This window comes from Spinacia oleracea, chromosome 5 (genome assembly GCF_020520425.1).
Source record: "Spinacia oleracea cultivar Varoflay chromosome 5, BTI_SOV_V1, whole genome shotgun sequence".
NCBI classification, from domain to species: Eukaryota; Viridiplantae; Streptophyta; class Magnoliopsida; order Caryophyllales; family Amaranthaceae; genus Spinacia; species Spinacia oleracea.
This window is the reverse complement of record NC_079491.1, coordinates 6,890,121-6,905,812: the sequence shown is the minus strand read 5'-3', so window position 1 is coordinate 6,905,812 and position 15,692 is coordinate 6,890,121. Positions and strand designations below refer to the sequence as shown.

The 15,692-nt window shown below is 34.1% G+C and overlaps 1 protein-coding gene across 3 annotated transcripts; it reads left to right on the top strand.

Moving 5' to 3' along the window:
• Nucleotides 1-7,167: 7,167 nt before the first annotated feature.
• LOC110789464 (boron transporter 1) lies at nt 7,168-12,702 on the top strand. 3 transcript variants are annotated; one of them, XM_021994131.2, is made up of 12 exons: nt 7,168-8,764; nt 8,948-8,983; nt 9,089-9,281; nt 9,370-9,508; nt 9,688-9,853; nt 10,038-10,204; nt 10,307-10,480; nt 10,601-10,696; nt 10,780-10,917; nt 11,012-11,331; nt 11,420-11,690; nt 12,194-12,702. In XM_021994131.2, exons 1-12 carry the CDS (start codon nt 8,698-8,700, stop codon nt 12,506-12,508), a joined length of 2,082 nt encoding a protein of 693 aa, XP_021849823.1. In that variant the 5' UTR covers nt 7,168-8,697; the 3' UTR covers nt 12,509-12,702. The 3 variants fall into 3 exon arrangements, with proteins under 3 accessions (XP_021849823.1, XP_021849822.1, XP_056686301.1); XM_021994130.2 differs by having other exon boundaries at nt 8,901-8,983; XM_056830323.1 differs by lacking the exon at nt 7,168-8,764 and having other exon boundaries at nt 8,973-8,996.
• Nucleotides 12,703-15,692: the final 2,990 nt, after the last annotated feature.

Below are 15,692 nucleotides of genomic sequence, written 5' to 3'. Positions count from 1 at the left end.
AAGTTAATAAAAGTAAAAGTTAGGTTTGAGATGAAAAAGACTGTCTTAACTTTTAGAACAATTTCCATTACTTTAACTTACAAAACTACAACTTTAACATAGAAAACTACAATGTGTGCAGTAAAAAGATTGGATGACTCACATTAGCTGAAAAAAAGGTAGAAATATAAAAGTCAGACTTTTAGTCGTTAAAGTTAAGTTATTAAAAGTAAAAGTTAGGCTTGATACGACGGAAGACTGTCTTAACTTTTAGAATAATTTCCATAACTTTAACCTATAGTACCACAACTTTAACACATAAAATTACAAGGTGTGAAATAAAACAAATTGCATGATTCACATTAGCCGAAGAAAGGGAGAAATATAAAGGTCAGACTTTTAGCGCTTAAAGTTAAGTTAATAAAAGTAAAAGTTAGGTTTGAGATGAAAAAGACTGTCTTAACTTTTAGAACAATTTCCATTACTTTAACCTACAAAACTACAAGTTTAACACAGAAAACTACAATGTGTGCAGTAAAAAGATTGGATGACTCACATTAGCTGAAAAAAAGGTAGAAATATAAAAGTAAGACTTTTAGTCGTTAAAGTTAAGTTATTAAAAGTAAAAGTTAGGTTTGATACGACGGAAGACTGTCTTAACTTTTAGAATAATTTCCACAACTTTATTTACTAGAAAGATTACGAGTAAAATAGTGCTAAAATAGTCAACTATTACTATGTTTTTTCTTGTGGTTTCAGACTGGTAGTCTTCCATATCTTTCTAAATGAACTCGATGTTATACGACTGATGCTCATACTAAGTTTCCAAAGCAGTTGATGATATGATTAGACTTCCATTTTCTCCCTCCTTTTGTTTCCATTTAGATGGATAATACATGAGAGAATCCTAATTGACATTATTCCCTTCCTCCTTAAACTAATTGACACTGCGTTATGTCATCAATTCAACCAATTAAATCAACCAGCAATCCCAGCATTCCAATACAAATTCAATAATAAACTTCGTCACAACGTAATCAATAAGATCAAAAATCAATTGCGTAAAATCACACAAAGTACAAAACTAAAATTAAGAATTACCTCTAATTCGATTGAACCATGTAATTTTGTAACCTTGATTATGAAATTGAGCCAATGTCTTCAATTGTTGTCAAGAAAAGTCTGAAAAAATATGCGAAAATTGACAGAAAAATGAGAGACAAAGCGTGAGGAAAGATATCGTGAGGAAAGATAGCAGGAGGAGAGAGAAAGTGAAAACAGACCATGTAATTTGAAAAGAGAATATACGAAAAAAAATTGCGCTTATTAAACTCGCACGTGTGAGTCCGGCCCATATAAGGGAAGTTGTTCAATTTGGGTTTGGTGTACAGTAAATTATTGTACACCCAGTGTAAACAAGATTTTGTGTATAGGGTCGATGACTCATTAAAAGTATTTGGTATATATTAAGTATTGAAATAGGGGTAGTTGGGGTATTAAGTATTGAAATAGGGGTATTTTATGAATTATTGAAACTTGATGGGCGTTTGGTGAATTATGGAAAAACTCGGGGCATTTCATGAAATTTTCGAATGATTTATTTGAAAAAAACCCTCCTTCCCTTTCCATCCTTATTCCACATCATACTCTATTTTCTAACATGCGCATTTAAATTCTTTAGATTTTACACAGTTTTACTTTTCCTCGCATTTTCATACTAAATTGGTTCTAAAAAATGTTCAACTAAGGAAAATTTGTCAAATACAACCCTAAAAACTTACCACTTTACGGGTTACAACCTCAAACTTTGTTTTTGTTAATTACAACCCAAAAATTAATCACCCTCTTTAAATTACAATCTCGTGACTAATTCTGGCTAACTCAATTGAAAAATGATGTGCAACATCCCTCATGATTGCTTAATAGAATTTAATATACTACTCATAGCAACAAGATGTATATTTCTTTTAGAGAGCCCACATGCAAAGAAACTCCACAGTTAAGCGTGCTTGGCTGGGTGCACATGGTGAGGACAAAATGCGCCGGAAGAACTTGTGTTGGTTCTTGAGCACAGTTGTTGACCCTTGATGCGCATTGATAATGCATAATTATTTTCGTATTGGAGGAGTAGTTGCCGATCTTAAGCAAACAAAGATCATGATTTTAATATTGTTTTATGCTAGGGTTTCATTAAATAATTGAGAATTATTAGTATAAAAGGATTAATTTTTAGATTAATTATGGACTTTCAAAATATATAAATTAATGTTGTTGAAAATTTAATTAAATAGGTGATTAATATTAGTACGTACTTTATTACGTACATACGGAGTACATGTCTAGACAGTAGACATGTATTGATGACCATGTTGAATGTGGATTGATTATATGATTCATGTTACTTGATTAGTTGGCTATGTTTGTTGATTTAAATAGAACACATGATTAGTCAAGTTATTTTATGTATAGACTTTTAATTACATGCATGCTTAACAAGTGAATACATGTTGTACTTTTAATTACAATCATGGATAGTCTTTGAATCATGTATGCATACTCTTAATTACTAGCATGTCATATAATCGTATTTGTACTATTAATTGCAAGCATATCATACCAGTAGCTAATCATGTCTCGTGCTTTTAATTATGTGTATGTCAAATAAAGTTTACCATATTTGTATGAACGAGTTGATTGATTGTATTTAATAAACCATTAAGAATGATGTAAGAAAGCAAAAGAAAAAAAGAATGATGTAATTGAATGGTTGTCTTATGCATCATTGGAGGTTCATGCATATAACTAATAACATCCATTATAATATGATGGAATTGCATGGGCTTAACGATTGAATTTGCACCAATACACAAGTAGTACGTACTCTTATCTCCAATATAATCTAAGGTAGCTAGTCCACTTTTGCAACTTGATGATGAGAATATTAGGTTTCAATTCATAAGTTATCAATTTATCATGTTTGTTATCCATAATAGCTCCAAATATTACCAACAAAACTTGTTACTTTTGGGCTTTGTTGTTTCCCACTTGTAGTTAATTTATAGCCTTAATTTTAAATAATAATATTATGATAATTTATTCACTTCTCTCATCATTCTTACAATCTTACTTTCTTTTCTTTTTTTTTTAACGGGAAATCTTACTTACATAAGCTCCTAGAAACAAAATCATGTTTAATTATGGTTAACTACTTTGTTAAATTTTAACTTAATTAAGCATGCACCTAAAATTAACAAAATATATTTATTTATTAAATACAAATTCAATCGAATTGAATAATCAATTGCATAATTTTGTTTGAGTTTTCACGAGTTCTTTTGTTGTCTGGTTTTAGATTTTGATTTTGCAATTGAATCTATATCGATACGATATAGAAGGATCATAATTAGCTTATTTTAATTGTATCAGAAGTTATCAAATTTTAATCCTGTTATAAACGTACTTAAATTGTACTTGAGTATTCAATATTCAAGTATGTCTTATATGAGACTGTCATATGCGTAAAACGGCTGATGTCACCTTAAAATTGATAATTATCTTACTAGAAACTATAGCTACTGAGTATTTGATTAGAATGTATAATTAACTATTTGATTGTATAGTATAATTAATAACAGTAGATTATATAATTATTTGATCAAATTGAGTAAGTATTTGATTAAAAAGTATAACTATTTGGTAAGAAGTTGGTCTTATATAAATTTTTGTACCCTTATTTTTTCTAAACTTATCTTATCAAAACTTTTATTTCATCATTTATTATACAACCTTTAAAACTCTACCAACTAAGGTAACTGACATACCAGATAATGATCGTTAACCTCATTAAATTAATCTCAAGGAGACAAGAAACACAAGGGGGTTGGAGAAAGACAAGGAGAATGTAATAAGATAAGATGCTTATACATCAAAGCTAGCCTATTATTTTATGGAGTACTAAATTGGAATTAACGTATCATTAAAGAAAACTAACATATCATTAATAAGTTAATCGAGCCCGTAAGATATCGAAAGGTAGATCGAACAAAATTTGCATGCATCATGTAAAGTATATTATTAGTGTGATAATATTATTTACTTGTAACAATTTTACAATTATGTTTTAATATTAATATTGGAGTCGGTAGCCGTTACAAAGATGCTACTTGCTCGCACAAGTACATCTCCCACCCGCTTGTTCATCTTATGAGACTCATTTTGTACGGACCGATAGACATTCCGGTGGCCGCTACGGAACTAGTAGGGGAATCGTTGAAAAATATATTACATATTCGAGTGTACCTATAAATAACGGAGTATTACATTTTGCATATTAATGTTTAGTTAAAATCTCATATATATGTACTTGGTCCACGATAATAATCATATTGTGATCCATACTATTTTTGCAAATAAGTTGCATGTCTTATGTTGCTAAGAAAGTATACGTGTCACGTAACATCCCTATGCTTAAAAATATGTCATGTCATTTACTCTGTTGTAAACAGTTTTAATGGCAATAAAAATTACTTATTATAGAGTGTTTGGGTGCCCAATTGACTTTCAATTGGGCCTAGTCCAGTCTAATGGCTAAAATACGACATAAGCTCCAACCAGCGAATGGCTCTAAGCCTTATCGAAATGGCCCAAGGCCAATTTGACAATAGATGCCCTAAACAACATTTACTACTCAAACACTATAAATAAGCCGCTAAAACTTATAATTCAAGGTACGTCCAATTTATCGTCTAAACACTTATTATTCTAGAGAACTCTCTTTAGAATCCGAACAAAGTACTTACTTAGGCCTCAGAGGGACTTTCCTCGAAAACACCCCTGAGGCTAGTGACTTTGTCATTGTGCAAGTACATTTGGCTTTACACAATCAAACAAGCAAGATATTCCTCGTCTACTGTCTACACAAGGGCTTTTCATATGAATCTCATTGTTTCAACACCGGAACATAGAGTTTGAATCCGAAAATACTAAGAACTGAGGTAGAAGTCTTAATTACGAACTTAACTATCTTTTAATTATGCTTTCGATCATACTCACCTCACATACATCTTGCTTGGGTAGTTGGGTTGAAAGATACTTATTTTGTGCTGTATTTATTGTTTGTCAACTTTAATCGTGTACTTTATAGATTGAAACTCAAATAACAGGCAAATGACTCATTAGAAAAAAAAAAATCAAAGTAAAAACAAGGGGCATCAAGCCACAAACTAGTTTTGTTATTAAAATGTCGGTTGGATTTAATACATCGACTTCTATCCACCATCACTGACACTTGTCACTTAAATACAACAAAAGCAATTACGATATGGTTATTTAGTGTGCGTGTTATACTGTTATATTCGTCTTAGTTTCACTTAAGAAAAAAAGAAATTATGGTAATTTAAGTTTAATGCACTTCAAAAATAAGTTCACATAAGACGAAGTTAAAGAAAAATGTAAAATCAGGTAAGTGTAGTTCAAGAAAAAAGATAACCAAATTCATTTCATAATTAAAATAAGGAAAATTGTGAGTAATACCTTCTATATTACTCCATCCGTTCCTAAATAAGTGTCACATTTTCTTTTTTGGCGTTCCCTTATAAGTGTCACATTTCTATTTTTTGAACATATATTTTTCCCACTTTTCCATACACTTTTCACACTTTTCCATACACTTTTCCCACTTTTCTATAAATCATGATTACTTTTACTTACATATTCTACACTTTTCCACTTTCAATCCCCACATCCACTTTTATTTGTACTTTATTCAATTAAACAATTATCTACTTTAACCTTTCCCCAAAAAAAACATTCTCAATCATTAACTCTTACACACTTTACAATTTTATTAATTACCGCGCCGGAGCCCAAATGTGACACTTATTTAGGAACGGAGGGAGTACCATTTTTGTTACAACAACTTTTACTGTGTTGGATTTTTTTTTTTTTTTTTGTGAGAAAACACCTTTTGTGTTAATAGTTTTAAATAAACGCACCTTAAAGTCAGATTTTAGCCAAAAAAATTCCCACCTTTTTCCTACCAATATTAACATGCATATACTACGTATAACACAATACACTATTAATTTAGCAATTACCCTAGGAACTGACGAACATAGTTGGAGGGAAAAAGTGGGAGTCAATGTCTGAAAACTTGACTTTTTGTCCGGAATCTGGTCGGGTTTAAGGTGTGTTAAAAACTATTAACAGTGTTTTTTTCACACAAACTGTGGCATAAAAAGTCATTTTTCACAAATTTTCTTTAAAACAACGATTTTTTTGTAAACTATCCCGAGTTTTCAAAAATCACCAAATACCTTCAAAGTTTCCAAATCCACCAGTTAAATTTACACAAATACATCCGAATACTCTTAATAACTAACGGCCATTAATTTCGTTAATCATCAACCCCTAATTAATGATTATACAATATTGAGTTTTCACAAGATCATCTATTATTGAAATTTAGGGTTTAGTGGGGGAGTGATGAGAAACATATTGAGATTACATTACAGAATTACCCAAGCACCATTATAATACAACTCATATTTCTTATTCATTAATGACATCTTAGACATTTTGCTCCTTTCTCAATTTCCTTCATCAATTCCCACCCCCTCTCTAGGAAATAAAATTATGGGAGTCGAACTTAACATTTCCCATTCTCACTTAACAAACATGAAATACATACCAAGTTAGGAAATGAATTCTTATTCCCAACAACATTTCCCACTAAACAAACATCCTCTAAGTACCATTCTATTCACCTGAATTTCAATGATCTTATCTTATTATTATCTCATTTTATTGACCCTTAAGGAAAGTCATAAAGATGTATCATTTGAACTATTGACCCTTATCTTATCCTATATAAATTATTATAGTATTTTATCTGTATTTATCTTATATTATCTTATTTTATACAACTAAATGAGTGAAAATAAGGTCTAAGTAAAGAGGAAGTGAACATAACATTAAAGGTCCTTATCAAGAACCTAGTAACCCATAATTAAAAAAATAAAGTAAAAAGTGATTAGAAAGCCTACTCAGCCGAAAAAGCAAAGCAAACCAAAAATAAAATATTAAAAAAATGCAGTGGATGTCACATTGGTTCTGCATTTTCTGGTTTGGGTTTTGGTTACACTTTGAAAACCCTTTATTAAATATATAATCAGTCTCTCTCCCCGCCTAATAAGCTTGCGTTTAATTTGACCCCTCTTTCCAAACTCTCTTTCAAATTCTCAACTGTTTCAGAATTCTTTCTTTCTTATATTTATGCTCAAACTCACACATTTCTCCCACCACAAAATTAAAATTAACCTCCCAAATTTGCTCATTTATTTCGTTTACCTTAACAAATTGAAACCCCTTTCAATCTCTGTCACTCTCGTTTTCTTCTCATTTATTGCCTGCATAGCTGTTACCCTGTTGTTTTTCTGGCTTATTTGCCGTCTCATTTTTGTCACTTCCTATATTCTGTTGTTTCATATCATCATTTTTACAGTTTTTTTTTTTTTGTCTTTTTTCTGTGATTTCTCGTGTTCTTAAACTGTCAATCCTAGTACCAGTTCCTAAAATCTACTCCAAATCAGTCTTTCTACTGTTTCACTGATTTCTCATTTTAGAACTGTTTCTGGAATGGCCATTTGCCCTTAAGTTGTTCTAGAACATTTTTCTTTGATGGGTTTTCGCTAATTTTTGTTTCGGAGTTCGTCTTTCTGTGTTTTAGGTGATGCCTATTTGCCTTAATTTGTTTTAAGGCACTCTTTCTGTATTTTTCTTTGATGGGGTTTCGCTAATTTTTGTTTCAGAGTTGTGCTTCTGTGTTTTAGGTGATGCCCATTTGCCTTAAACTGCGTTAGACCAATATTGTTACTGTTTTCAGCCATGAATTTTCGCTAATTTCTCACTCCGGAACTGTTTTTCTGTCTTCTGTGAGATGCCCATTTGCACTAATTTGTCCTAAGTTATTCTAAATCAAGTGTGTGATTATGGGTTTTCGCTAATTTGTTGCCTTTAAGCTCGAACTCTTAGTATTCTTGAATTTGAGGTTGTGTTATTGAGAGTTTCTCAGTTTATTAGAGCCGTACCATGTAATTGATTTACTTGGTTTTGAGTGGTTGTTTTTGTTGATGAGGGATTTCTGTAGATGAAAATTCAGTTTTAGTCTTCAAATGGATCTTAATTCTGTTGCAGTTAGCCGCTAGTTGGAATATTATTTGATGGAATTTGTTCATCTCCTCCGCTAAGTATTACCATCCTATACTTTGCCATGAATTCGCCTCGTTAATCTTGGTTGGCATCCCTAGTTATGGAGCTCAAGTAAACAATAGGAACTTGTCATCCCTTAAACCACTTTGATCAAGCACTATTCTTTCATTCATTGTAGCTGTATATCAACTAACCACAACTACTTAGGTTTGGGCTTATTAAGATGTAAGCTCTCCACCTTTACACTATCCAATGAGCAAGTTGAACCACAAATTTTGTTTTGTTATGATCACCTATCAATAGCTTTCTATCCATAATCCCTCCTTATGGAAACTTGATTATAGTATATGCCTCTCGAGTCACTTCGATTTTTTGAGTGAGTTTAGTCCTTGTCAAGTGTCTTCAGTTTAGTTGGATACTGGGATATAATAAAACATCCATAGAAGGAAGGGGCATTGTTATCGCGACTGATCATGGAAGAAACTTTTGTTCCTTTTCGCGGAATTAAGAATGATCTTAAAGCAAGACTTCTTTGCTACAAACAAGATTGGACCGGGGGACTTCGTGCTGGAATTAGGTTTGTGACACCATTCTTGCCATTAGTTCCAATCTCGTGTCATTTGATTTGAGCTTTTGGTTGTCCTTTCTTAACTAGGAGCATATTATAGTTTTATAGGAAGCTTACATTAGTTGTTCCTATGTTCTTGGTTCAGGATTTTAGCTCCAACAACTTATGTTTTCTTTGCTTCCTCAATTCCAGTCATATCTTTTGGGGAACAGCTAGAAAGAACTACTGGTACTGGCATACTGTTAAGTTTTTCTCCAGAGTAAATGTATTACTTGTTGATGCTGTGTCAATCGAGCATTTGGGATGACATGTTTTGTTCAAATGTTATTGCAGATGGTTCTTTGACTGCAGTTCATACTCTAGCATCAACAGCAATATGTGGCATTATCCATTCAATCTTTGGAGGACAGCCGCTGCTCATTCTAGGGGTAGCTGAACCAACAGTTCTAATGTACACATTTATGTACAACTTTGCCAAGGAGAGGAAAGAATTGGGACACAGACTTTACTTGGCGTGGACAGCTTGGTAATTTTGAAGAATCAGCTATATAAAACATGAGAAAAGCTTTGCTTAATACTCTGTAAATGTCAACTTTTTGTCATTCTTCATGCAGGGTTTGTGTATGGACAGCCTTTTTGCTTTTCTTGTTGGCCGTATTGGGAGCATGCTCCATTATCAATAGATTTACACGCATAGCTGGTGAGCTGTTCGGTCTGCTTATTGCAATGCTCTTCATGCAGCAGGCTATTCGTGTGAGTGTGATATGCTTAGTGATTTCCTCCTTACTGATTTTTTAAGAGCATTATCAATCTCAATGCCAAGTTCTGAGTGTGTAAAAGAAAACAAAAACCACTTATTTGATGCTGTTCTGACCCTTTTGTTTGGCTTTACTAGCACTTTTATTTGATTCTACCTAAATGTTACTTTGCAGGGAGCGGTGGAGGAATTTCGTGTACCTCAGAGGGAAAATCCAAATCAGACTGCATTTCATCCCTCTTGGCGTTTTGGCAATGGAATGTTTGCACTTGTTATGTCATTTGGCCTTCTTTTAACTGCATTAAAAAGTCGCAAAGCTAGATCATGGCGCTATGGTGCAGGTATACATTCTCTTTGGATCTTTATTCTTGATCTCATGGATAGAAAAGTGTGTTTTAGGTTTCTTTAATGTAATTTGACTTTTAAGGTAATGGTAAGCTCTTCGATGTCCAACCTCACTAGTGTTTGATGCTGCTTGGTCTTTTATCTGGTCATTTACATCTTTGCTTGATTTAAAATGAACAGGTTGGTTACGGGGATTGATTGCAGATTACGGTGTCCCAATTTTGGTGCTTGCATGGACTGCTATATCTTATGCACCAGCTCATAATGTTCCAAACGGCATTCCTAGGCGTCTTTTCAGTCCAAATCCTTGGTCTCCTGGCGCTTATTCAAACTGGACTGTCATCAAGGTGCTTATATTGTGTTGCATGTTAAATTTCCTAAAACAGAACTAAATTGTGTGTTTCTTTGCTTCAGAACCTTGTAAGAAGTGCAGCTTTGTTGTTTTTCAGGATATGATGGATGTGCCTGCATTATATATTGTTGGAGCTTTTATCCCAGCCACCATGATTGCTGTCCTCTACTATTTTGATCATAGTGTTGCTTCTCAGTTGGCTCAACAAAAGGAGTTTAATTTGAAGAAACCTTCCGCGTACCATTATGATCTCCTTCTCCTTGGTTTTCTGGTAAGCAATTAATTCCAGGATTGAACTAATTTCTTCATGATATTTGGAGTTAAATTTGATTACTTAATTAGGCTTAAAAATGTATAAAGCTTGATATCATTTGTGACTTTGGTTATCCAGGTCATATTCTGCGGTCTTATTGGTATTCCCCCCTCAAATGGAGTCATTCCTCAATCTCCTATGCATACAAGAAGCTTGGCTACTCTCAAACACCGGGTATCATTCACTCAAAATCTGGCTAATATTTGTACAAATCTATGAGATGAGGTTCTAAAATGATTCACTGGCTTTTGTAACAGATTCTGAGAAATAAACTTGTAGCAGCAGCAAAAGATAGCATACAAAATAATTCAAACTTGGGTCAGTTATACAGAAACATGCAAGATGCTTACCAAGAAATGCAGACACCTCTTGTCTATCAGATACCATCTTCTCTGGTAAAGTAGTTGATCTCAAACTGTTTTCCAGCATTAGTGAGGATTATTATCTCGCATTCTCGCCTCCTTTATATTAACTCAGATCTTCTAACAGGGACTGAAGGAGTTGAAAGAATCAACAATTCAGAAATTCTCAGATGGTGGTGACATTGACACACCGGTTGATGAAACTGTTTTTGATGTTGATAAGGACATAGACGATCTTCTGCCCATTGAAGTAAAAGAACAACGTCTCAGCAATTTGCTTCAGGCAATAATGGTTGGTGGCTGTGTTGCAGCTATGCCTGTCTTAAAGAAAATCCCTACAGCAGTTCTTTGGGGGTACTTTGCTTTCATGGCCATTGAAAGCTTACCAGGAAATCAGTGTTGGGATAGAATTTTGTTACTTTTTACAGCTCCTGGTCGACGATATAAGTATGCCCCACTTCTAATTTTAAGCTTTCTTGTAGAGTGGTTTATAAGCCTTACTATCTTACATGTGGTTTATGATGACATTTTTCAGGGTGCTCGATGAGCAGCATGCAACCTTCATTGAGACAGTTCCCTTCAAAACGATTGCACTGTTCACAATTTTCCAGACTGTATACTTGCTGCTGTGTTTTGGCATAACATGGATCCCAATAGCAGGAGTTCTTTTCCCCTTGTTCATTATGCTTCTTGTCCCAGTTAGACAGTATGTTCTGCCAAGATTTTTCAAGGGAGCCCATCTTCAGGATTTAGATGCAGCTGAATACGAGGAGGCACCTGCCATTACCTACAAAATGTCATATGAAGTAAGTTCATTCCAAATCCTTCAACCTAGTCTATACTGAGATATTAAAAGGCGTTTATTAGAACGTATATGTGTCACGTAATACCCCTCCTTATTACGCCACGTCACCACTAATAAGCATCATGACATATTATTGACAACCATACACCACGTCACCACTAATAAGTATCATGACATGTTATTGACAACCATACGCCACGTTACCACTAATAAGCATCGTGACATGTTATTGACAACCAAAAAACATGTAACAAGGATCGAACACCGAACCTCCTGAATTAAAAGTTACACTTTCTACCATCTTAACTAGCTACAACGTACTCCGCATGTTATATTTTTTCATATAAATATAAAATACGTTCTTTTTAAAAATGGGTTCATGTTTACAAAAAATTACCCTACTAAAAGTAAAACCCGGAGCAACGCCTGGGCCACACACTAGTTTTCTCTTAAGACTTGTTGAACAATGTCTTATGGTCTGCTTGGTAACTACTACCTGTACAGGTTCAAGATCCGCAAACTCCTGTGACTAAGATAGACAATGGAGAGTTCCTTGATAGTATGATGACAAGGAGCAGAGGTGAAATCCGCCACATTCAAAGTCCAAAGGTAACCAGCACTGCCCCAGTTTCCCCTGAGAATTTGAGGCATGCTTCTAGCCCAGGGTTGTCTCAGAGAGTATACAGTCCTCGAATTACTGAACTGAGGAAGGGGAAAGGTCCCGGAATGAGTCCAGAAGGGGTTGAGATAGTTGAAATCCCCAGTCCTCGACCTAATTCTCTACTTGGAAGAAATGGTCATGCTTCATCTTCGAGCTAAGAAGTCTATTTTCCTTCATAGTATAGCTGTTAGTGAAAAGTGCTCGAGAGGCCTATTAATATACTTTTATGTTTTGTGCTAGTGGTTCTGATACTAACCAATCATATTTGTGTAGATTATCTGTTTGTAATTTTCAGTCAAAAGGATTATAGATAGTTAATACTATGATAATGAAGAAGCAAGTATTAAAATTATCTCTACTCAGACTTCTGAATCCCTACTGTTTCTCTGTTTGGTTAACTACGATTCAAACATTTATGGGATATCTGGATTTGTTGCTCCCGCATATTTGATTCAATAAATGCTGCAGTCTAAAAGGAATAAGATCATGGAATGGGTTGTGTACTACTATGGTCAGACTCCTTGTGTTATAGGTAGATACCTTGACAAGCTCAGAACTTGCAGTTCAGGTGATTAATCATTGAGACTTCCTGTAAACTGTAGTTGTTTGCTGTTACTTAAATCATCTGAAGTCCCTTGAATTCCGTAATTCAGTGCTAGAAGTACGAGAACATCCACGAACATCATGGAATTCAACAGTTGCTTTGCTGATCAGTGAATCTGATAAATAATTGTCCAATACAATCTTTTCATGTCTTATCAGGTGACCTCTTTACTCAGCTTTTATCTGCTTTGTTCAATCTTCTTTGTTTTTTTCCTTAAAGGCTATGTGTTCCCTTTTGCAGTGAGTGCTCGAGGGAGGCAAAGGCGTCTTCAAGTTGCCGAATGATTTATCCATCCAATAATGGCTATGAGCTGCACCATGGGTAACTTTTCCAACCAGGTATGGCAATAGGCAGTAAAAAGCTGTCCTACATAGCCTTCTATGATTACAGGCAAAGGGAAAATGTTAAGGAACATGACACTCATGCATTGCATCCATCACCTGTCTTCTGTTTGCTTTGTTATCTATGTGTTGAGAGTTCTTTTTTCTTCTTACCTAATTACTTTTGTTCTGTTTGATTTTGTTGTTACTATTTAGCAACTTGAATGATTTTTGTTAAAAAAAGAAAACAAGTGAAGAAATGATCTAGGTAGGTGTATGATATATTTTCAAATTGAAATGATCCCAATAATTTGTTTATATGATGGATACATGATTTGATGTAATGCTTATCATCTTGAACGACTGATACATGAATCTGTAATTTGGGCATGCCATTAATATTGTAATGTAACCAGTTAACCACTTTCTTCTCAAAACTGAAAGCTCCTGATGTTTATGCATTTTCCCTAGATTGTATGTATCCATACTGTAAAGTACAACATGTCAACATGGTCCTCTTACAACCATAAAAGGTACCTAACCTAAGTACAACCTAAACCCTCCCTCCCGGATAAAGGGTAGTTCTGATCTCGGGGTTGAAAGGTAAGCATGGTTGTTATTACGCCCCAAGATTATGACTTGGGCTCTGTGCTCTTTACCATGTCTGATTTTTCTAGTCACTGGTTTGGTTTGGTTTTATCTGGTCTGATTTTTCCTGATGTGGGTCTGAATGTTTTCTGTGAGTGTTTATCTTTATTTTTCTAGTCTGGTTAGTTTGATCTAATTTTTCTTATCTGATATGATTTTTAGAAAAATAAGCAATATGCAATAAGAATAACGTGAAAAGAACAAAGCATTGATTCGATTCGTACGATTTTCGTGCATGTGGAAGCTAGAACACAAGGGGTCACATATTCACATAATGAGGGGTCACATTAATCTTAAAGATGATGGCATTATCAAAGGAAAAAAGAGGGGGTCATCGTACTATAGAAACACATATTAGTGGAATATGATTGTAACATTATGTTATGTCATTCTATCACTTTGCTTTTATTGTTTTGGTTTAGATAAAGATTGTTAACCACTATGGGAGCCCATTATAGGTCCTTGCACTTGTATAAAAAAAGTTCATCTCACTGGATTTCCATTCCTTGGTTGGATTAAACAACTTCTCATCTTACAAGATCGAGTTCCTCGGCCGTACATATGTATGCTTCTCTTCAATGTAACATGTATGTATAACGTGCACCCGAGAGCAACGAGAATCGTACTCCCGTGTTGGCTGTTGGCTGTTGGCATGTGAAGAGTCGAGTTTTGGCATCACATGTAACACATGCTTGGTGTATGGTGTTCCCAGATGCATTTTATAAGTTTTACTTTTTCTCATGAAAGGTGAAAGCCGTGTGGCTTTGAGAAATACGGTGTTTTCCTCTAATTTACTAGCTTGAATCTAAAATTATACGGGTTATTTGTCTGTTTATATTACAAGGAGACGTATTTCGTGAGGTTTTTGTCAATTATCATATCCTTGTGATACTTATTACACTTATTTTATGCGGAATGTAAAAGGAATCAAAAGACGTGTGATGGTCTATCTAAGAGTTTAAAATACATTTCTAAGGATAGAAAGTTTATAAATTTAGTGCACTAGTTGCCGGATAATTTATTATCCAAATTGCCTTTTTTTTTCAGTGATGAAACATTCAAGGCATTTTTCACTTGTTAGTTGTTACGTACAAAGTAGTTCGGTATGGGAGTATGGGACATTGGGACTAGTCTAGATAAGAATAAGATTACTTAAATTGGATTACTATCGTTGATGACGTACTGTGTGGATGTTCATGTTGGCAACCAACTCTGGTACTCCATCAGATTAATCAGACCAACTCTACTCTTCTATTCACAATCAACTTGCAAAATAGAGAAAGCTAACATGAAAGTGGGACAAGACATAATTACATACACAAGGTGCGTTCATTTCACCTGAAAAGCATAATTTTTAAGTGTAGTAAGTTCCAATCAGATTTAAAAAGGTTAAATAAGCAAGCGTACTACTCTGTATAAATTTGTAAAGTCAAACTTATTGTATGAAATTATACTTGTTGTATACAAGACCTATCGAAAGACAATTGTGAAATTAGTTCGAAAGAAGTCACCTCATGACATTGTTGAGACACTATGAAGTTTAGCTACCGACATAGTACTATTGAGTTACATTAGATTATGTAAAATATTACTCTTACTGAGAAAGATTATAATCATACTTACTCCGTTTGAAGATAAGCCAAAAGATGACCATGTACCGTGTTGGGTCGTTCTTTCCTAGTGCTATGGGCCTAAATGGGTGTTGTCCATGTCAAACTCATTTGTTTAGTGTTGGTCGCAAATTTTAAAAGGGTGGCTTATGCATGAATT